Genomic DNA, 24,203 nt, shown 5'->3' with positions numbered 1-24,203 from the left:
TCTTGTCCTCTCACAAGACAACCGGCCTCCTAACTTCCGCCGAAGTCGGCCCCTCTCCTTGTTCCTGCCGCGTTCGGCGGTCGATGTCACCGGCTTTCTAGCCATCGCCGCTCCATTTTTCATTTATCCATTTGTTTTGTCTTGTTCCCTGCACACCTGGTTTTCATTCCCCAATCACACTACATGTATTTATTCCTCTGTTCCCCCTCATGTCTTTGTGTGAGATTGTTTTGTGTTACGTATCTATGTTGACACGCTTTACTGGTAGGTGTTTATTCCGTGTTTTATTTCACGAGGTATGTTATTGTGTTTATTCAATATTATTGTGACTGTTTGCGCGTTTGCACTTTTGCATTGGCTGGAAGGTTTCGACACAGTGGCGTCCGTCTGTTGGTTTCTCCTGCCTCAAAGTGTGCGCCTGTTCACAACTCTCTGCTCTCCTGCACCTGACTCCGCTCCCAGTACGCACGCCATTGACACCATAACTATGTTATCAACACTACAGTTAGTAGTAGTCATGAATGGTAGATGAATACAACCTTATTGAAAAGCCAGATACAAAAAGATACAGGCATATAGAAAGTCCCTTGATGTGCTTAGTACTTCTTCCTCTGGGATTCTAATTTATAAGGTTCTGCTCAAATATGACTGAAAATATGCATAAACAATAATAATCCTTCACGTGTGAAGTACATATGTGTGAAGTACGTAGTATACTAATGTCATTCCAAAGTTAGAAAGAATAGCGTCTGTAGGTTTTCTGTGTGAAAATAATGCTAAACTGCCAACTCTGTGTGTTTGTGTACAGGACTCAGAGGAAAGTAAAGGGGACTATGTGAGCAGAAACTTGAGGGTGACCTATCGTAATGTAAGAACTGTTTATACCCTTTTTATAAACTGAGATGGAGTGATAATTAGAAACGGTCATGTGAAGAATCTGCGGACAAGACATACAGTGTCTTCGGAAAGTATTCCGACCCCTTGACATTTTCCATATTTTGTTACGTTACAGCCTTATTTACAACCTTATTCTAAAATGGATTACATTTTTTTTTTACATCTCAGCAATCTACACACAATACCCCATAATTACAAAGCAAAATCAGGTTGTTAGACATTTTTGCAAATTTATTAAAGGTAAAAAACAGAAGCACCTTATTTATTCAGTATTCAAACCCTTTGCTATGATACTTGAAGTTGAGCTCAGGTGCATCCTGTTTCCATTGATCATCCTTGAGATGTTTCTACGACTTGATTGGAGTCCACCTGTGGTAAATTCAATTGATTGGATATGATTTGTAAAGCCACACACCTGTCTATATAAGGTCCCACAGTTGACAGTGCATGTCAGAGCAAAAACCAAGCCATGAGGTCTGTGTTTGGAGAAAAATGATTTTGACAGGTGTTGCTTGCAGTTTGAGCAAGAAAACAATACCTGATTTGATGAATTGAAATAAGTGCTCCGCATAGCCGATACATGAAGGGCCTACATATGTCAACTTCCACAGTTAATGCTTCGTTTATATGTTTTCTGCGAATGAACTGAACATCGCCAAATGCATCATGAAAAAATATTGCACCTCTGGAATAACGGACATTCTGGTGTAATAAATACATAACCAACGTTCTCTAGTAATACTAGTCCTGTGCAAATATGGCTACAGCCTTAATAATATCTCTTACAGATTTAAGCATTTCTTGCAATAAAATTATACACCAAATATAGGCAAAATGTTGACTTGGGAACAGGAGTGGAGAAATAGATTTCTTTCTTTCTGAATCTTGAGAGAATGCAATGCTCAGTTAGATACCATCTGTAAAGGTGCTGCCATCATCATGAAAGCATCGTAAAAGCTGAAAGTATTTCAACCACATAAAATATGCATCGAAGCCGAACTGAAATCTCATCAGAAACACTTTGGGTGGTTTTCCCAGCTTTCTTTTTCCTTAAAACCAGAAAATCTTCCCCGTTTTTTATTGATGTATTGTATTTTCTCCCCAGTCTCTAAACTTCCGCGAAAGATGACAGAGTAAACTTCACTGGTGTCAACTAGATTGCAGCATTCATTCTATATATCTATGACAATATTTTGTTGAGTAAGGGTTTATTTAGTCTTCTAGGGCAACATAATGACAAAAGAGAAGCTACATGTATCTAATTATTGTCAAGTTGACAAAAAAATAGCCAATCAAAATGTCTGAAATTATAAGCAGAAACATATCTAAATCAGTTCTGTCAAAAAATCTTTCTGCAGTCTTTGACTGTAGCCTATTGCGCATTTTCTATATTTGTGGGTTAGGGTTGGGTGTGGGCCTCATTTTCACTTTATCACATGTAGTTGGGCGGTTGCGGATGGGTTATTAGCAATTGCGGGTGGGTGAACAAACAGCTAACCTGTGGCACCACTTTCCCACACACACTCACACTCACACAAAACACACACACACAAGTAGCCACCATCTATGAGAGCAGGTATTAATGCCCTGGGTTGGTGACGGTCTAGCCTAGTTAGACTCACGTGTATCCTGCCACTCACTCATTCACTCATTCACTCACTCACTCACTCACAACCAACACTGCTTGAGACCCCCCATCGAAATCCATCTGTTTAAGCTAGAAATATCTGTTGTTTTGCATGGGCTGCATCTCAATCCATCACATTCGCTGATGTCGGCCTTCCACATCACAGTGGAAGGTGGCAGAGCTACAGCGGTGTTAGTCAGACCTGGAGACAATCCTGAAAATCGGTCTTCTCATAAAAACTGTAGCGTCTGACCGGTTTGGGTGTTCTCCTTTTTGCTCTACGACCCACACAAGTGTAACGGGACTCGTCTGAAGGTAACCTGATATCGGTACAAAAAATGTGTGGATGTGAATAGGGCATTTACACGTCAAAACATTTACGAGTATTTCTACAGTAAAAAAATATATTATTCTGCACTTTCTTATATCAATCAAATGTATTTCAATCAAATGTATTTATAAAGCCCTCCTTACATCAGATGTACTGAAACCCAGCCTAAAACCCCAAACAGCAAGCAATGCAGGTGTAGAAAAACTCCCTAGAAAGGCCGGAACCTAGGAAGAACCTAGAGAGGAACCATGCTATGAGGGGTGGCCAGTCATCTTCTGGCTGTGCCGAGTGGAGTTTATAACAGAACATGGCCAAGATGTTCAAGTGTTCATAGATGACCAGCAGGGTCAAATAATAATGATAACAGTGGTTGTAGAGGGTGCAACAGGTCAGCACCTCAGGAGTAAATGTCAGTTGGCTTTTCATAGCCGATCATTCAGAGTATCTCTACCTCTCCTGCTGTCTCTAGATAGTCGAAAACAGAAGGTCTGGGACAGGTAGAATGTACGATGAACAGGTCAGGGTTCCATATCCGCAGGCAGAACAGTTGAAACTGGAGCAGCAGCACGGCCAGGTGGACTGGGGACAGCAAGGAGTCATCATGCCAGGTAGTCCTGAGGCATGGTCCTAGGGCTCAGGTCCTCCGAGAGAGAGAAAGAAAGAAAGAAAGAAAGAAAGAAAGAGAGAGAGAATTAGAGAGAGCATACTTAAATTCACACAGGACACCGAAGACAGGAGAAATACTCTAGATATAACAGACTGACCCTAGCCCCCCCGACACATAAACTATTGCAGCATAAATACTGGAGGCTGAGACAGGAGGGATCGGGAAAAACTCTGGCAGTGTATAACCCCACCTACACGAAGATCACCCCCACGGCACAAACCCAAGGGGGGGCGCCAACCCGGACAGGAAGATCACATCAGTGACTCAACCCACTCAAGTGACGCACCCCTCCTAGGGACGGCATGGAAGAGCACCAGTAAGCCAGTGACTCAGCCCCTGTAATAGGGTTTAGAGGCAGAGAATCCCAGTGGAGAGAGGGGAACCGGCCAGGCAGAGACAGCAAGGGCTGTTCATTGCTCCAGTGCCTTTCCGTTCACCTTCGCACTCCTGGGCCAGACTACACTATCATAGGAACTACTGAAGAGATAAGTCTTCAATAAAGACTTAAAGGTCGAGACCGAGTCTGCGTCTCTCACGTGGGTAGGCAGACCATTCCATAAAAATGGAGCTCTGTAGGAGAAAGCCCCGCCTCCAGCTGTTTGCTTAGAAATTCTAGGGACAGTAAGGAGGCCTGCGTCTTGATTTCAAAACAAACTTCCTATTGATTAATTTTTGGACAATCAATGCATTTCCATGGGCTAATAGCAGTATGGCCAAATTCAATGTTTCATTAAGTAAATGTTTTATGAATTTCTTTTTTAGACCTACAGGGGTCCTAAAATTCCAAATTGAATAGCTAAATGATCCTTAGTATGACCATCTTAAAACAATTCCATATGTCAGCTTATTAGAAACCCAGCCCAGGCCCTTAGACTCTTAATGCTGGACACTTCTTTTTTTCTTTTACCCCCTTTTGCTCACCAATTTTGTGGTATCTAATTGCGATCCAATTACGATCTTGTCTCATCGCTGCAACTCCCCAATGGGCTCGGGAGAGGCGAAGGTCGAGTTATGCATCCTCCGAAACATGACCCGCCAAACCGCGCTTCTTAACAACCACCCGCTTAACCCAGAAGCCAGCTGCACCAACGTGTTGGAGGAACCACCGTTCACCTGACGACCCACTCGGAGGCCTTACATAGCTCATTCTAATATATCTACTACTGTACGTTGCATTGTAGTTGAAGTGTTTATTCACACTGCATATTTAGATTCTGAATTCTTAACATAGCTCACTCTAATATATCTACTGCTGCACATATCATTCTTAGTATAATCTTTTCGGTATATATAATCATAAATTGCACTTGGATTACTGATACAGTGTTATTTGGGTTGTTAATTGTAATCATTGTAATCAAGAGATTTATTGATGATTTTAGTTTTTGATTAATTTGTGTAGTTGTTTGACATTCTACTGCAATGTTAGGAGCTACTAACACAAGCATTTCGCCACACCCGCTATAACATCTACTAAACTGTGTACGCGACCAATAAACTTTGAGTTGATTTCATGGGGTAGGGGTAAACAGGAAGTCAGCGTGAGTACACATGTTTCCTGGTGTGTCCGTCTGTCTGTTTTAATATTGAACTCTGTGGTGTTTCCAGAAGTGGTGCCGGACCCTGAGACAGCTGCACTATATCAACTGGCCCGACCACGGGGTGCCTGACACCATCCCTCCCATCTTGGAGCTGCTGCAAGAGATGAGATCCTACCAGGCCCATGAGGATGTGCCCATCTGCATACACTGCAGGTTAGCTCTCCAAGCTCCCAACACACACACACACACACACACACACACACACACACACACACACACACACACACACACACACACACACACACACACACATACACACACACACACACAAGTAGCCACCACGAGTAGCCACCATCTCACAACAGTGAATCAGTCCTGAATTACACCAACACAGTACACAGTTAACCTGAAGTTTGAATGATTGTCAGAAACGGAGAGTCAATAAAGCATGGTAATAGTTCTACAGTTATAGGTCTCCTTTGTGGCTGATGCTAAGCAGTCATATGCTGTGGGGTTCTATTTCATGAAAAAGTGATTGTTCTGTGGATAGAACACATTGTTGTGGGCATCCTGTTGTAGAGCCCTTTAAGCTCAGTCACCTCCCCCTTCTCTTAGACACATAGACAGGAAGAGTGTGTGGGCGGGTGGCCAACAGACCCCTGCGGGTTGTCAAACAAGCACTTGTACATCTCCCCCTCTCTCTTACTGTCTCTCGCCATGGTTACCGCTAACCTGTTGTAAGGCCTTGGGTAATCTGATAGTTTAGTGATGATGAATGTTCAAAGGGTTGTGTTTTTAAGCTCTGTCCTCCTTTAACTCAGTCGTCTGTCTTTCATGAGTAAGACGAGAGAGAGAGAACATTGCTTGTTTCCACACTGCAACCACAGTGTGACGGGTCTCCTCTTTGAAAGTTGCTCAACATGTTTGACATAGGCTTGAGTCGTGTTGCACTACACTCCAGAAAAAGGAGTTTGCCACAACACATGAAATCCCCTCACCCTGCTCTCTATTACAAGGCTATAATAGGCAGTCTTTAGCATCCTAATTTAGGCCCAATTGCTACAGATCTTTTCCACTCAAGTAAGCCCCAGTCAGATGGCATAACACTTCAGTAGTCAGTTAATAGTAGTGTCTGTGTAACAGGCTGGCATCCACTAGATGTTGGAACATTGCTGCCGGGACTTGCTTCCATTCAGCCACAAGAGCATTAATGAGGTCGGGCACTGATGTTGGGCGATTAGACCTGGCTCGCAGATCGAGTTCCAATTCATCCCAAAGGTTTTCATTGGAGTTGAGGTCAGGGCTCTGTGCAGGCCAATCAAGTTCTTCCACACCGATCTCAACACACCATATCTATATGGACCTTGCTTTGTGCACGGGGGCATTGTCATGCTGAAACAGGAAAGGGCCTTCCCCAAACAGTTGCCACAAAGTTGGAAGTACAGAATCATCTAGAATGTCATTGTATGCTGTAGCGTTAAGATTTCCCTTCACTGGAACTAAAGGGCCTAGCCCGAACCATGAAAAACAGCCCCAGACCATTATTCCTTCTCCACTAAACTTTACAGTTGGCACTATGCATTTGGGGCAGGTAGCGTTCTCCTGGCATCTTCCATACCCAGATTCGTCCGTCGGACTGCCAGATGGTGAAGTGAGATTCATCACTCCAGAGAAAGCTTTTCCACTGCTCCAGAGTCCAATTGCGGCAAGCTTTACATCACTCCAGCCGACGCTTGGCATTGTGCATGGTGATCAAAGGCTTGCATGCGGCTGCTCGGCCATGGTGACGTTGCATCCAGAGGCAGTTTGGAACTCGGGAGTGAGTGTTGCAACCATTCTGTGAGTTGGTATGGCCTACCACTTCACGGCTGAGCAGTTGTTTCTCCTAGACGTTTCCACTTCACAATAACAGCACTTACAGTTGACCAGGGCAGCTCTAGCAGGAAAGCTATTTGAAGAACGGACTTGTTGGAAAGGTGGCATCATATGACTGTGCCACGTTGAAAGTCACTGAGCTCTTCAGTAACGCCATTCTACTGCCAATTTTTGTCTATTTTTTAATTTATATTTTTATTTTTATTTCACCTTTATTTAACCAGGTAGGCCAGTTGAGAACAAGTTCTCATTTACAACTGCGACCTGGCCAAGATAAAACAAAGCAGTGTGACAAACAACAACACAGAGTTACACATAAACAAACGTACAGTCAATAACACAATAGAAAAATCTATGTACATTGTGTGTAAATGTAGAAGATTAGGGAGGTAAGGCAATAAATAGGCCATAGAGGCGAAATAATTACAATTTAACATTAACACTGGAGTGATCAATGTGTAGATGATGATGTGCAAGTAGAGATACTGGGGTGCAAAAGAGCAAGAAGAGAAATAACAATATGGGGATGAGGTAGTTGGGTGTGCTATTTACAGATTGGCTGTGTACAGGTACAGTGATCGGTAAGCTGCCCTGACAGCTGATGCCTAAAGGTAGAGAGGGAGATATAAGTCTCCAGCTTCAGTGATTTTAGCAATTCATTCCAGTCACTGGCAGCAGAGAACTGGAAGGAAAGGCGGCCAAAGGAAGAGTTCACTTTGGGGATGACCAGTAAAATATACCTGCTGGAGTGCATGCTACTGGTGGGTGTTGCTATGGTGACCAGTGAGCTGAGATAAGGCGGGGCTTTACCTAGCAAAGACTTATAGATGACCTGGATCCAGTGGGTTTGGCGATGAATATGTAGCAAGGGCCAATCAACGAGAGCATACAGGTCGCAGTGCTGGGTAGTATATGGGGCTTTGGTGACAAAACGGATGGCACTGTGATAGATTACATCCAGTTTTCTGAGTAGAGTGTTGGAGGCTATTTTGTAAATGACATCGCGGAAGTCAAGGATCAGCAGGATAGTCAGTTTTACGAGGGTATGTTTGGCAGCATGAGTGAAGGCTTTGTTGCGAAATAGGAAATAGGAAGCCGATTCTAGATTTAATTTTGGATTGGAGATGCTTGATGTGAGTCTGGAAGGAGAGTTTACAGTCTTACCATACACCTAGGTATTTGTAGTTGTCCACATATTCTAAGTCAGAACTTTTCAGAGTAGTGATGCTAGTCGGGCGGGCAGGTGCGGGCAGCAATCGGTTGAAGAGCATGCATTTAGTTTTACTAGCATTTAAGAGCAGTTGGAGGCCACGGAAGGAGTGTTGTATGGCATTGAAGCTCGTTTAGAGATTTGTTAACACTGTGTCCAAAGAAGGGCCAGATGTATACAGAATGGTGTCGTCTGCATAGAGGTGGATCAGGGAATCACCAGCAGCAAGAGCGACATCATTGATATATACAGATAAAAGAGTTGGCACGGGAATTGAACCCTGTGGCATCCCCATAGAGACTGCCAGAGGTCCAGACAACAGCCCCTCCGATTTAAAATACTGAACTCTATTTGAGAAGTCGTTGAACCAGGCAAGGCAGTCATTTGAGAAACCAAGGCTGTTGATTCTGCCAATAAGAATGCAGTGATTGACAGAGTTGAAGGCCTTGGCCAGGTCGATGAAGATGGCTGCACAGTACTGTCTTTTATCAATGGCAGTTATGATATCGTTTAGGACCTTGAGCGTGGCTGAGGTGCACCCATGACTAGCTCGGAAAACAGATTGATAGTGGAGAAGGTACGGTGGGATTCAAAATGGTCGGTGATCTGTTTGTTCACTTGGCTTTCGAAGATTTTAGAAAGGCAGGGCAGGATGGATATAGGTCTATAACAGTTTGGGTCTAGAGTGTCTCCCCCTTTGAAGAGGGAGATGACCACGGCAGCTTTCCAATCTTTGGGGATCTCAGACGATACGAAAGAGGTTGAACATGCTAGTTATAGGGGTTGCAACAATTTCTGCGGATAATTTTAGAAAGAGAGGGTCCAGATTGTCTAGTCCAGCTGATTTGTAGGGGTCCAGATTTTGCAGCTCTTTCAGAACATCAGCTGTCTGGATTTGAGTGAAGGAGAAGCGGGGGGGGGGGGGCTTGGGCAAGTTGCTGCAGGGGGTGCAGAGCTGTTGGCCTGGGTAGTGGTGGCCAGGTGGAAAGCATGGCCAGCCGTAGAAAATGCTTATTCAAATGGATGTCTATGGAGATTGCATGGCTGTATGCTCGATTTTAAACTCCTGTCAGCAACGGATGTGGCTGAAATAGCTGAATCCAGTAATTTGATATATATAATTTTGTATATATATAGTGTCTATATATTACAGTCTCTGTCTCTTAGTGTGGGCCAGGAGTATGCTAAGTGAAAGGAGAGTTTGTATTTATATAATGTAATTGTTTGTCCTTCTTAATTAGTGTAATGTATATTATGTTGACCCTGTTCTTCCTGTTTGTCCCTGCAGTGCTGGCTGTGGAAGAACAGGAGCACTATGTGCCATCGACTACACCTGGAACCTGGTGAAAACACAGGTGAGAACTGTACCTGCCCTGTACTGTACCATCTCCTCCGAACCCAAGTGTGAGCAGAGGACCAAAGACTACTGTATCTATGTTGTGCTGTACTAAAAGCTACCGTATCTGTAAGTGTATGTGTGTACAGTCACCTTACTGATCGTCATTGAGTGCCTTTGTGTTTATTTCCAGCGGCTCAAAGAAGACTTCAGCATCTATGATCTGGTTCAGGACATGAGAACACAGAGGCCTTCTGTGGTTCAGACCAAGGTAAAGTGCCTTCAGAAAGTATTCATGCTACATTTTGTAGCCTGAATTCAAAATGGATTAAATCAAAAATGTTCTCACACATCTTCACACAATACACCATAATGACAAAGTGAAAACATGTCTTAAAAATGTTTGGGTAAATCATAAGTATTCACACCCCTGAGTCAGTACTTTGTAGAAGCACTTTTGGCGGTGATTACAGCTTTGAGTCATGTTGGGTATGTCTGTATCAGCTTTGCACATCTGGATTTTGGGATTTTCTCCCATTCTTCCTTGCAAATTTCCTCAAGCTCTGTAAAGTTAGATGGGGAGCAGCGGTGAACAGCAATCTGCAAATCTTTCCACAGATTGTCAATGAGATTCAAGTCTGGGCTTTGGCTGGGCCACTCAAGGACTTTCACGTTCTTGTTCTGAAGTCATTCCAGTGTTGCTTTGGCTGTATGCTTGGGGTCATTGTCCTGTCGTTTGCACTTTGAAGCAGGTTCTCATCAAGAATTTTCCTGTATTTGGCTCCATTCATTGTTCCCTCTATCCTTACCAGTCTCCAAGTTCCTGCCGCTGAAAAGCATCCCCATAGCATGATGCTATCATGCCTCATGGTAGAGATGGTGTTAGATGGGCTATGCATTCAGGCCAAAGAGTTACATTTTTGTCTCATCAGACCGCAGAATCTTATGCCTTATGCTCTCAGAGTCTTTCACATGCCTTTTTGCAACTTCAGGCACGCTGTCATGAGCCTTTTTGCAACTTCAGGCACGCTGTCATGAGCCTTTTTGCAACTTCAGGCACGCTGTCATGAGCCTTTTTGCAACTTCAGGCACGCTGTCATGAGCCTTTTTGCAACTTCAGGCACGCTGTCATGAGCCTTTTTGCAACTTCAGGCACGCTGTCATGAGCCTTTTTGCAACTTCAGGCACGCTGTCATGAGCCTTTTTGCAACTTCAGGCACGCTGTCATGAGCCTTTTTGCAACTTCAGGCACGCTGTCATGAGCCTTTTTGCAACTTCAGGCACGCTGTCATGAGCCTTTTTGCAACTTCAGGCACGCTGTCATGAGCCTTTTTGCAACTTCAGGCACGCTGTCATGAGCCTTTTTGCAACTTCAGGCACGCTGTCATGAGCCTTTTTGCAACTTCAGGCACGCTGTCATGAGCCTTTTTGCAACTTCAGGCACGCTGTCATGAGCCTTTTTGCAACTTCAGGCACGCTGTCATGAGCCTTTTTGCAACTTCAGGCACGCTGTCATGAGCCTTTTTGCAACTTCAGGCACGCTGTCATGAGCCTTTTTGCAACTTCAGGCACGCTGTCATGAGCCTTTTTGCAACTTCAGGCACGCTGTCATGAGCCTTTTTGCAACTTCAGGCACGCTGTCATGAGCCTTTTTGCAACTTCAGGCACGCTGTCATGAGCCTTTTTGCAACTTCAGGCACGCTGTCATGAGCCTTTTTGCAACTTCAGGCACGCTGTCATGAGCCTTTTTGCAACTTCAGGCACGCTGTCATGAGCCTTTTTGCAACTTCAGGCACGCTGTCATGAGCCTTTTTGCAACTTCAGGCACGCTGTCATGAGCCTTTTTGCAACTTCAGGCACGCTGTCATGAGCCTTTTTGCAACTTCAGGCACGCTGTCATGAGCCTTTTTGCAACTTCAGGCACGCTGTCATGAGCCTTTTTGCAACTTCAGGCACGCTGTCATGAGCCTTTTTGCAACTTCAGGCACGCTGTCATGAGCCTTTTTGCAACTTCAGGCACGCTGTCATGAGCCTTTTTGCAACTTCAGGCACGCTGTCATGAGCCTTTTTGCAACTTCAGGCACGCTGTCATGAGCCTTTTTGCAACTTCAGGCACGCTGTCATGAGCCTTTTTGCAACTTCAGGCACGCTGTCATGAGCCTTTTTGCAACTTCAGGCACGCTGTCATGAGCCTTTTTGCAACTTCAGGCACGCTGTCATGAGCCTTTTTGCAACTTCAGGCACGCTGTCATGAGCCTTTTTGCAACTTCAGGCACGCTGTCATGAGCCTTTTTGCAACTTCAGGCACGCTGTCATGAGCCTTTTTGCAACTTCAGGCACGCTGTCATGAGCCTTTTTGCAACTTCAGGCACGCTGTCATGAGCCTTTTTGCAACTTCAGGCACGCTGTCATGAGCCTTTTTGCAACTTCAGGCACGCTGTCATGAGCCTTTTTGCAACTTCAGGCACGCTGTCATGAGCCTTTTTGCAACTTCAGGCACGCTGTCATGAGCCTTTTTGCAACTTCAGGCACGCTGTCATGAGCCTTTTTGCAACTTCAGGCACGCTGTCATGAGCCTTTTTCTCTTGAGTGGCTTCCGTCTGGCCACTCCCATAAAGCCCAGATTGGTGAAGTGCTGTAGAGCCTTGTCCTTCTGGCAGAACTCTGTAGTTCTGCCAGAGTAGTCATTGGGTTCTTGGTCACCTCCCTGACCAAGGTCCTACTTTCCCGGTTGCTCCGTTTGGTCGGACAGACAAATATAGGCATAGTCTGGGTAGTTCCATATTTGGATGGAGACCACTGTGCTCTTGGAAGCTTTCAACACTCTAGACATAGTTTTATACCCTTCCCCAGATATATACCTCATCACAATTCTCGGAGATCAACAAACAGTTCCTTGGACTTCATGGTATAGTTTCTGCTTTGACATGCACTGTCAACTGTGGGACCTTATATAGACAGGTGTGTTACTTTCTAAATCATGTCCAAACAAGTTTTGGTGGCGATAAAAGGAAATTGGATGCACATGAACGTAATTTAGTGTTGTTAGGGTCTAAATTAACCTAGTAAAACTCACGGACGATTAGTAAAGCTTAAACAAAGTTTAATCACCCATTGGGTCATACAGCTGCATAAGAAATATTTCCACCAGTTGTAGTATATATACCTCAATTTGGGTGATGTCCTCCTTCTCTCGAAACGTTACATCTTTATTGCTAGGCAGGAAATTAAGTGATGTGGGCCTTCTCCCTTAATGTGACCTGACCTCGGCCCCCTTCCTCACTAAACCACATCTATCCACCCTTATCAGTGCCTGCCACATGTGATTGCCCTTCCTTTACTCAATACATTCCCCCTACAGATAACTATTAACTTCTGATGTACAAACTAGATTATGGCACTCAATATTTAAATAGGATACCTGATAGTTAAAGATATTTAAAGTTTAGAACTCATCAGTGTCATAGCAAAACGGTGTGAATACTTACAGTACCAGTAAAACGTTTGGACACACCTACTCATTCAAGGGTTTTTCTTAATTTTTTACTATTTTCTACATTGTAGAATAATAATGAAGACGTTAAACCTATGAAATAACACCTATGAAATCATGTAGTAACCAAAAAAGTGTTAAACAAATTAGATTCTTCACCCTTTGCCTTGATGACAGCTTTGCACACTCTTGGCATTCTCTCAACCAGCTGAGCACTTGTTGGCTGCTTTTCCTTTACTCTGCTGTCCAACTCATCCCAAACCATCTCATTTGGGTTGAGGTCGGGTGATTGTGGAGGCCAGGTTATCTGATGCAGCACTCCATCACTCTCCTTCTTGGTCAAATAGCCCTTACACAGCCTGGAGGTGTGTTGGGTCATTGTCCTGTTGAAAAACAAATGATAGTCCCACTAAGTGCAAACCAGATGGGATGGTGTATCGCTGCAGAATCCTGTGGTAGTCATGCTGGATAAGTGTGCCTTGAATTCTAAATAAATCAGAGACAGTGTCACCAGCAATGCACCCCCACACCATCACACCACCTCCTCCATGCTTCATGGTGGGAAGCACACATGCAGAGATCATCCGTTCACCTACTCTGTGTTTCACAAAGACACAGCGGTTGGAACCAAAAATCTCAAATTTGACTCATCAGACAGATTTCCACTGGTCTAATGTCCATTGCTCGTGTTTCTTGGCCCAAGCAAGTCTCTTCTTATTATTGGTGTCCTTTAGTAGTGGTTTTTGAGACTGTCTCCTCCACTTCATCTACACTGATTGAGTTGACATTGAGGTGGGATTATAGAGATTATAGCTTTCACCTGGATTCATCTGGTCAGTCTCTCATGGAAAGAGTAGGTGTTCCTAATGTTTTGTACACTCAGTGTACAGTACATACACACTGTGTGACAGGCCTCTACCTGAGACATTTTTATCACAAAGCTGTATCTCACCATCGTCTGGCACCAATCAATTCTGACATTTTAAGGTGGCACTTACAAACTTCAGAAGCCTTTATTAAGTCTCAAATACACTACACATTTGACATTTCCTGGATTGCAGGACAGTTCTCTTGCAACAGGCCAGGGCAACTGATATGGGATCTAACACTAGAATAACTGCTTTTGTGTGTGACTACAGGAACAGTACGAGCTGGTGTACAGAACCGTCAAGTTCCTGTTTGAGAAGTATCTGCAGTCCATGGCACCAGCACAGCCTTCCTGCATAGAGGAGGTGAGACAGACAGCATGATTTGACGGGGAACAGTTATATCAAGATGAGGTGCAGAATCACTAATATTTATCACATAATGAGTAGTTAGTTGGGATGCAAGGTGATTTGTAGATCAAATGTTTCTGCGCAGTGCGACTGTTGTGTAATCTCAAACACACACAGAGACTCTGGCTAGGGGAACCACTGGCTGTTTGGTGATGTGGTAGCAACAGGCACTGGAACAGAGCAACACAGGCACATAAAGTGTCGTATGTAAATACTTTCTCAGAGGGTGAATGAGTAAGCGTGTGATTCTGTTGAACTGTTTAGGTGCCAGCGGCCCCCTCACCCCCTACAGCCAGTGACAGTGAGCTCACTGACCTCAGCGAGGCGTCTGAAGCTGAACAGGAACCAGAACCTGAGCCACAGCATCAAATGGAACCACAGACAGAGCACAGGTACAGAACAGTAAAGGCTTTTCCCCATCAACCATAGATCTGACAATGAAAGCTTTTTTCACGGTTGCTTCAAACCTTGATGCATATCTCTGTAGAAAAATATGTCATAATAACCAATACACTTTCTCACACAGAGCGAGAAATGCCTCCACTGGCCTCTTCAATAAAATGGCTAAATAACTCATATTGCGTTGCAGGCACCCAGATAGGGAGGAGCCTGATGGGATATCCAATCACGTCTTACCAGTGGCCTTCTCTGCCTCAGCAGCGGTGCATGATGGTGACCCACTGTCTGACGCAGCTACGTGCTCCCCCTCAGTCATCCTCAACGCCCTGAGAGCCAAGGACAGGCAGAGGGAACAGCAGAGACCAACCTCCCTACCAACACAGACTATTAACCAGAAACCACAACCCCTACAGACACAGACTAATAGCATGTCCATGAACCAGAGACCATCATACCCACTACCGACAAAGCCCGATACATTGCCCACCAGCCAGGACCTGAGACAAGAGCCCAGTCTCCGCATCCCCATCATAACCTCTCAGGCACTCAGGACTCAGGAATTCTGTCAGAGAGCCATGGAGCAAAAGAAGGTGGAGAGTGATGGAGAGATCACCCGACTGGTACCACCAGTGCTCTCTGCAGTTTCCATCTCCAACCCCCTCTGTCTCACTGTGGAGGACCTCTACTTTTTACCTGACTCTTCAATGACCTCACCCCTGGCTGCTGAGGCTCCCAGAGGGGCTGATAATGAGGAGGAGCTGGCTCCACTGAGCAAGTTGACAGAGAACCCCTGTTTCAATGGTTCAATTATGACTCTTAAAGACCAGTCGATGGAACTGCCAGCCCTTGTCATCACAAACGTTGCCCCAGGTGCGCTTGTAGCTTTCTCGGATGAAGACAGCCCACCTCCATTACCTGAGAGAACCCCTGAATCGTATGTACTGTCTGCTGGAACAGGTGAATGTTGTGTTGCTGTATGCTTACTCTTTTAGATCAATGAAGAATTTGAGAGTGCATAGTTGGCTTTATAGCGTGATGATCCGGTATATCCCATCTCTCTCTCTCTCTCTCTCTTATATATATATATACAGTACGAGTCAGAAGTTTGGACACACCTACTCGTCCAAGGGTTTTTCTCAATCTTTTACTTTTTTCTACATTGTAGAACAATAGTGAAGACATCAAGGCCACCTTTTGCCTTGATGACAATTTTCACATTCTTGGCATTCTCGCAACCAGCTTCATTTCATTTTTTTATTTTATTTAACCTTTATTTAACTAGGCAAGTCACTTAAGAACAAAACCATATTTACAATGATGGCCTACCCCGGCCGACGCTGGGCCAATTGTGCGCTGCCCTATGGGACTCCCAATCACAGCCGGATGTGATACAGCTTGTATTCGAACCAGGGACTGTAGTGATGCCTTTTCCAGGTGAGGTAGCCAGGTGAGGTAGTGAGCCTTGTTAAAAGTTAATTTGTGGAATTTCTTTCCTTCTTAATGCGTTTGACCCAATCTGTTGTTTTGTGACAAGGTAGGGGTGGTATACAGAAGGTAGCCCTATTTGGTAAAAGACCAAGTCCATATTATGGCAAGTACAGCTCAAATAAGCAAAGTGAAACAACAGTCCATCATTACTTTAAGACATGAAGGTCAGTCAAGAATTTTGAAAGTTTCTTCAAGTGCAGTCGCAAAAACCAGCGCTATGCACATTTGTGGCCTGCTGGAGGTCATTTTGCAGGGCTCTGACAGTGCACCTCCTTGCACAAAGGCGGAGGTAGCGGTCCTGCTGCTGTGGGTTGTTGCCCTCCTACGGCCTCCTCCACGTCTCCTGATGTACTGGCCTGTCTCCCTGTAGCGCCTCCATGCTCTGGACACTACGCTGACAGACACAGCAAACCTTTTTGCCACAGCTCCCATTGATGTGCCATCCTGGATGAACTGCACTACCTGAGCCACTTGTGTGGGTTGTAGACTCCGTTTCATGCTACCACTAGAGTGAAAGCACCGCCAGCATTCAAAAGTGACCAAAACATAAGCCAGAAAGCATAGGAACTGAGAAGTGGTCTGTGGTCACCACCTGCAGAACCATTCCTTTATTGGGGGTGTCTTACTAATTGCCTATAATTTCCACCTTTTGTCTATTCCATTTGCACAACAGCATGTGAAATGTATTGTCAATCAGTGTTGCTTCCTAAGTGGACAGTTTGATTTCACAGAAGTGTGATTGACTTGGAGTTACATTTAAGTGTTCCCTTTATTTTTTTGAGCAGTGTATATATATATATGTCACTAAATCTCTTTCTGTGCCCTTTAGAGCGTCCTGATAACATCTCTAAACCTGAGAGGTTAGAGGTCATCATCCCTCCTAATGCTGCAGCTGAAGCCCTCAGGGGGAACGGTGAGTGGAGGGCCTTTGAAGGCACTCATAATACTCTTCATGAGCTCTTCTTCAAAAGCATTCAAACATACATTTTTTCTCTACCTCATTTTCTCCCAAAGGGAGTCCCCCCTCGCCTATCCCCCCACTGCCAGAGAGAACGCCAGAATCCTTTGTGTTGGCCAACAATGCCGGAAGGAGCACTACTGTCTTCCCTTCCCTCTCAGTCCCCGTGGAGATGGTGGTCCAGAAGTCAGAAGAGAGAGAGTGGTCTGGGCGGTCAGTGGACACTCTGGTGGATGAGATATCTTGGGCGAGGAGCAAAAGCTTGAAAGTAAAAATGACAACACTCTCAGGTATTTGTCACACAAAACAATCAGTATGATCAAATGTAGAGAATGTCATGTGCAGATGTTTATCCCAGTATTTTTGGGCTTTTTTGTCTTTACAGTGTCACCCCAGGATACAGTATCACCCCCAGTTACAGTGCCACCACCCGTTACATTGCCTCCCCCGGTTAGATATTCTGTTCCTGCTCCTCGTACATCAGTAAACCTTCCTCCTCCCCCTCCACCTCCCTATCCTCTGGCCCCTTCTCTCTCACCTCCAGGTAAGAAAAAGTGACACCCATTTTATGTTTGCAATGTTATTTTTCTATACGCTCTTAGAATTATTTTATTATCTAGAACCTAAAAGGGTTCTTTGGCTACCCCCATAGGAAAACCCTTTGAACAACCATTTTTGGTTGCAGGTAGAACCCATTTGGTTCCAGGTAGAATCTCACTGATTTGTGGTGGTTTTTATTGTGAAGGCTCAGAGAATCTGACTCCCCCTCTACCTGAGAGAACTCCAGAATCTTTCTTCCTGGTCACTCAAGAAGGTGAGCACATGCCTCTTCATCACCACCACCTCCACCATCATCCTCACCATGATAGTGCTCCTAGGACTAGGCTACTGTCAAAATGTTAATCCTCCAGACAGAATTTAAAAAGATGTAAACTGCTCTGTGTGTGTGTCAATCAAGGTGATGTATCTACTATGTGTAGTACTAAACTGACATTGTAATTTTTGGGCAATTGCAGTTGATCAGAACAGTGCCCCCTGCCTGCAGAGTCAGAGCAACAGCCAGACCACATCTACACAGCAGAGGATCGGTACATCCTCAGAGTGGGCAGGGAACTCCCAACCCAAAAGATTCCTGGATGGAATCATGAATCGGAGCAAGGTAACAGACATTGACAGACTCTGGGTGCTGTAGCTGTCAAGACTTTAAGGAGGTGTGAAAGTCACCCTCATCGAAATGATACTTCTAGAATGTATTATAGTACTATCCCCCAGTAATTCAATTTCTGTGGTCAGTAGAGACTCTTACTCTTAGAGTCATGTGTATTTAATGGGTACATCTAGCAGGATGCTGCCACCCACCCCTTTGTGTCATGAACTGATCATTACTAAATGCCTATATTTGTTCTCCTCGTGATTCATGCTATGGCTCATTTGTTCCCATTGTTGTTAATACACGAGTACATTAATACAACACTCTAAACTGTTCCCTCAGAGTGTCCACGCAAAGAGTTCACTGAAAGGTAAGCTGTTTTCTCAGTAGTGACTGAGAAAAGCCATCTGTGACTGAGAAAAGCCATCTGTGACTGAGAAAAGCCATCTGTGACTGAGAAAAGCCATCTGTGACTCAGAAAAGCCATCTGTGACTCAGAAAAGCCATATGTGACTGAGAAAAGCCATCTGTGACTCAGAAAAGCCATCTGTGACTGAGAAAAGCCATCTGTGACTGAGAAAAGCCATCTGTGACTCAGAAAAGCCATCTGTGACTGAGAAAAGCCATCTGTGACTCAGAAAAGCCATCTGTGACTGAGAAAAGCCATCTGTTTTTGTCTTTGTTTTTTCTTCTACTACCAGGTTATCTGTCTGTTTGAAGTTAACAAGGAAAAAGTCAACGTCAAATGGTTGCTCTTGTGGCTTTTCTCCTTCACGCAATAAAAGGCACTGATAGAAATCACTGAAAAACATAATTATACACACTCAGTGGCCTTGTGGTTAGTGTCTGCCCTGAAATTGGAAGGTTGGGAGTTCGATCACCGAGTCGTACCAAAGACTGTAAATAATGGAACATGATGTGTCTCTGGAGATATATTGGGTAAGGCCTTGCGATAGACTAGTGTCCTGTCCAGGGGGGTGTACTTTTATATCAAGCTACCTCACGCTACAGAAACAGGATATAGCGAGAAATAGTAATGTTGGCTTTTTGTAGGCACTAATTCCGCCGTGGTGCGTTGTACAAAGCCTATGGATAAATATAATGGCATTTTTGGAGGGTTTTTGGATAAACGTTGAAAATAAGTTTTGTGGTAACACAGGCTTAGAAGATCTTACACGTTTTGTTCTATGAGAATCTTCATCAGCTAACAACTCTTTATGTGAATTTGGAAGCTTTTATTCAATTTAAAGAAACACAAAACACAAAGGCTTCACAATGGTCATGTTAATTGACTACTATTATCTCATAGAACAAAACGTATAAGATCTCCTAAGCCTGTGTTAACCTTAGACCTTATTTTCGACATTTGTTACAAAATACCATTCTTTCGCCATAAATGTTTCACATGGGAATGGCTGAACGAATCAGAGGTAACTAATTTCCGGGTTATAGGACTACAAGCTGGCGAGCTCTATAGGATCCTTTATCCTATGTGTCATTCTGGCTCGTGCAAGGCTACTTACTTACTATGATTGTAATTGATGACATGATAATGAGAACTAATGTCAGAAGTACTCCTTCCTTGGGCTATCTGATGTTTGAGAGAACATACAGTACTTTACAATTTGTCTGTCTACATTTTCTCTACAGAGCCCCTGACTACTGTTCCTCTGGTTGCTCAAACCGTTGTGGCTGTAGGAGGAAGTGGTGAGTTGCAACACACAGAGAGTAGACCCGCAATTACAAGTATCAACTCTCACTAACTAAACACAGGCCCATGTAAATATCATCTCTCCTTATTAAGGGGATTTCAGTCACACTGATCCAACCTATTCCCATTTACTCTTGACTCTTGATGGTATTGAATTAAACTTTTACAAAATGTCTCCATCACTGTGACACATACTGTATCTAATGACTGTTTCTCAGCTGAAATGAAGCTTCAGCAACCTGTGAACAACAGCACTGGGACTACTGAAGACAAATCAGACAAGAACAGTGGGAAGGCCTTGTCTAGAACAAAGGTAATGACTATCTACATAGAATTACAGTAACTCACAGACTGTATCTATTGTTTTAGAAATACAGGATCTGGTGTTTCTATACTCAGAATATTCTCTGCTATTATCTGGGTATGTCTTGTCACTTAAAGCCAGCTGTCTTTTTCTTTTTCAGAGCCTGAAGTTATTCAAACTCAGACAGAAACGTAAGTAACAGGTATATCCGTGAATGGATCTGCTGTCTGGAACATACATTACATTCCCACTTCTAGCAGCTAAAATGGTAACACATTCTTCCCACAGCAAAGTCTGCCCCTCCACCAGTACCAACACACTCTGGACCATCTCCTCCTTATGGTACCTCTGCCTCATCCTCACTGTTCACATTTGGTAAGCCTTCACAAGACACATCATTGCAAATCTAATTTAAACAATGTGATGGGACACATTTCAGAACAGTCTGTGTTCTTTCCAGGATTTGGAACTCGTTTTGGGAAGCCTAAAGGGCCAAGGAGTCATCCTGAGACGTGGGTGTAAGACAGCCAGTCAACAAAGCTGGATATGTCTGGCCACTGTCCTCAGATCACAGGGCTGGAACCCTGCATGTGGCTACTAGCTACTGGCCACTTAACTGGACTAGGGATGGTCCCTAGAGGATTTTTGACATTGTGAAGGAAGATCATCATTCCAAGAAGACATGGGGAATCATGTAGCTTTCTCCCTGTGTTCTGAGACGACATGAACACCGTCTTGCAAACTGCTGTAACGGCCCAATGATCAACCTCGGATTAGCTTTAAATTGGAGCACCTGTTATTCATGACAAATTGATCGTACTGTAGTTATTTATCCGTGCCTGAAGGGAGAACTTGTGCCTCTGAAATGTGGTGGAAGGATGCAATCAAATGTAGGCAAAGGATGGATGGAAAGAATGGAATAATGAGTTGATAAATGTTAGAGGGCTACTTTTGGCTATTTTGCCTGATAAATACAGTAAGGTACTTTGAATAGTTGGTAACACGTTACTTGATACATGTTACCAAATAGTTGTATATGCTGATGTTTATTTGTTATTGTTTGTATAGGCTCCTTCTGATCCAGACAAAATCTAGATCTACATCTGGACTGTACAGAGTGATAAACTTTTTTTTACGGGTAATATACACTGCTCCAAAAAATAAAGGGAACACTTAAACAACACAATGTAACTCCAAGTCAATCACACTTCTGTGAAATCAAACTGTCCACTTAGGAAGCAACACTGATTGACAATAAATTTCACATGCTGTTGTGCAAATGGAATAGACAAAAGGTGGAAATTATAGGCAATTAGCAAGACACCCCCCAAAACAGGAGTGATTCTGCAAGTGGTGACCACAGACCACTTCTCAGTTCCTATGCTTCCTGGCTGATGTTTTGGTCACTTTTGAATGCTGGCGGTGCTCTCACTCTAGTGGTAGCATGAGACGGAGTCTACAACCCACACAAGTGGCTCAGGTAGTGCAGTTCATCCAGGATGGCACATCAATGCGAACTGTGGCAAAAAGGTTTGCTGTGTCTGTCAGCTTAGTGTCCAGAGCATGCAGGCGCTACCAGGAGACAGGCCAGTACATCAGGAGACGTGGAGGAGGCCGTAGGAGGGCAACAACCCAGCAGCAGGACCGGTACCTCCGCCTTAGTGCAAGGAGGTGCACTGCCAGAGCCCTGCAAAATGACCTCCAGCAGACCACAAATGTGCATGTGTCAGCATATGGTCTCACAAGGGGTCTGAGGATCTCATCTCGGTACCTAATGGCAGTCAGGCTACCTCTGGCGAGCACATGGAGGGCTGTGCGGCCCCACAAAGAAATGCCACCCCACACCATGACTGACCCATCGCCAAACTGGTCATGCTGGAGGATGTTGCAGGCAGCAGAACGTTCTCCACGGCGTCTCCAGACTCTGTCACGTCTGTCACATGTGCTCATGTGCCCAGTGTGAACCTGCTTTCATCTGTGAAGAGCACAGGGCGCCAGTGGCGAATTTGCCAATCTTGGTGTTCTCTGGCAAATGCCAAACGTCCTGCACGGTGTTGGGCTGTAAGCACAACCCCCACCTGTGGACGTCGGGCCCTCATACCACCCTCATGGAGTCTGTTTCTGACCGTTTGAGCAGACACATGCACATTTGTGGCGGTGGAGGTCATTTTGCAGGGCGCTGGCAGTGCACCTCCTTTCACAAAGGCGGAGGTAGCGGTCCTGCTGCTGGGCTGTTGCCCTCCTGCGGCCTCCTCCACGTCTCCTGATGTACTGGCCTGTCTCCTGGTAGCGCCTGCATGCTCTGGACACTACACTGACAGACACAGCAAACCTTTTTGCCACAGTTCGCATTGATGTGCCATCCTGGATGAACTGCACTACCTGAGCCACTTGTGTGGGTTGTAGACTCCGTCTCATGCTACCACTAGAGTGAGAGCACCGCCAGCATTCAAAAGTGACCAAAACATCAGCCAGGAAGCATAGGAACTGAGAAGTGGTCTGTGGTCACCACCTGCAGAATCACTCCTGTTTTGGGGGGTGTCTTGCTAATTGCCTATAATTTCCACCTTTTGTCTATTCCATTCGCACAACATCATGTGAAATTTATTGTCAATCAGTGTTGCTTCCTAAGTGGACAGTTTGATTTCACAGAAGTGTGATTGACTTGGAGTTACATTGTGTTGTTTAAGTGTTCCCTTTATTTTTTTGAGCAGTGTATTTGTACTGGTATTATTCTTCATGGTGGTGTGAGAGAAGCAGACAGGTCTGTATTCTGCATACATCACATTCATTGTTGTAACTTGGTGGATGTGTTTTCTATATGGGCTATAATTTAAAACGTAAAGAAAAATACATATTGCTCTAAATTTACCCATTTGAGGATCACTGTTTTCTTATCTATAATGCTTACAAAAGTAATGTCACTGATAATTCATACATAATGCACACATACAATTATTTATTTAGAAAAATACAAGAAATGTTTGTTTTCTACTCAATTCACATGATTGATCTCACTTTTAATAACAGAATTCTATAAATGTAACTTGTTTTACCCAAAAACTTTTTCTTCATTTTTTTATATGGATATAATTAAAATACAAACATCAACAACAATAATTATTCATATTAAAACTACACATAGCAGGCCTTGGTCATCAGGCAGACTACACAATAGAATTTGACAAAAGTTAGAAACAGGAGCTAGCTGCCAATTCATTTCAGTACCTATGACAACCATCTGTTTAACAAATCGCAATAACTAGCCATTTGAATTTTCTGAAAAACTGGATGTTTGAGAAACACTTCAAATACATGAAAGGCATTGTTTTAAATGACCAATGTTCATTCCAAAAGGTAATTATATCTTATTTAACCAACCCAATTCTAAACCTTCTCGTCTACAGATTCCACATCTGGAAATCATCAAGCAATGTATAGTCTGTGTTATTATAGGTTTATAGGCCTACAAACAAATCAGTTTCAAATGGGCAGAATTGTCAAGGAACTAAACTGCTAGCTAAACCCTAATCTGCATCCTAGGGAAATGCAGCAGTTGTACTGACAGACTTTTAAAGGAACAACTAGTCGAGTGGCCAGCCTTCCAACTCCTGTCTCCTTCACCTGACCTGGGCTTCCGAGGCGAAGGAACAACCAGCACTCCCTTACATAGACTTCTTTTTCAGCATAGTTACCACCAGACAGACAAGTGTAAAAACAAGAAATACAATTACAATAGTGGTCACTACATTGAACTATCACAGTACTATCCCCCATAGACGGGTGTGACATTTTCATCAAAACACAGAGAAAACATCTATGACAAAGTACACTGACAGCATTCACATAATTCTAGATAATAGATAATATACTGCATTTTAAAATGCGTGGGTGTTTTTTCAGGAAAACATTTCACAAAAGTGATTGGTGACCAGAACC

General features: G+C 44.0%; 1 protein-coding gene across 1 annotated transcript in view; it reads left to right on the top strand.

Moving 5' to 3' along the window:
* ptpn22 (protein tyrosine phosphatase non-receptor type 22) overlaps nucleotides 1–23,327 on the top strand; it is a gene marked incomplete in the record, with an annotated part of 32,042 nt that extends 8,715 nt beyond the window's left edge. Inside the window, 18 exon segments of the mRNA XM_055891749.1 lie at nucleotides 809–868; nucleotides 5,131–5,276; nucleotides 9,437–9,503; nucleotides 9,678–9,755; nucleotides 14,117–14,209; nucleotides 14,519–14,646; nucleotides 14,844–15,610; nucleotides 16,971–17,054; nucleotides 17,156–17,389; nucleotides 17,485–17,643; nucleotides 17,845–17,913; nucleotides 18,116–18,258; nucleotides 18,592–18,619; nucleotides 19,900–19,956; nucleotides 20,179–20,273; nucleotides 20,425–20,455; nucleotides 20,553–20,639; nucleotides 20,725–23,327. Of these exon segments, the coding sequence (XP_055747724.1) occupies nucleotides 809–868; nucleotides 5,131–5,276; nucleotides 9,437–9,503; nucleotides 9,678–9,755; nucleotides 14,117–14,209; nucleotides 14,519–14,646; nucleotides 14,844–15,610; nucleotides 16,971–17,054; nucleotides 17,156–17,389; nucleotides 17,485–17,643; nucleotides 17,845–17,913; nucleotides 18,116–18,258; nucleotides 18,592–18,619; nucleotides 19,900–19,956; nucleotides 20,179–20,273; nucleotides 20,425–20,455; nucleotides 20,553–20,639; nucleotides 20,725–20,786 (2,388 nt within the window).
* Between the last annotated feature and the right edge of the window lie 876 nt (nucleotides 23,328–24,203).

Source organism: Salvelinus fontinalis, chromosome 31 (genome assembly GCF_029448725.1).
Source record: "Salvelinus fontinalis isolate EN_2023a chromosome 31, ASM2944872v1, whole genome shotgun sequence".
Classification (NCBI taxonomy): Eukaryota; Metazoa; Chordata; class Actinopteri; order Salmoniformes; family Salmonidae; genus Salvelinus; species Salvelinus fontinalis.
Note: the sequence above shows the minus strand (reverse complement) of the source record. Positions and strands in the feature narration are given on the sequence as shown.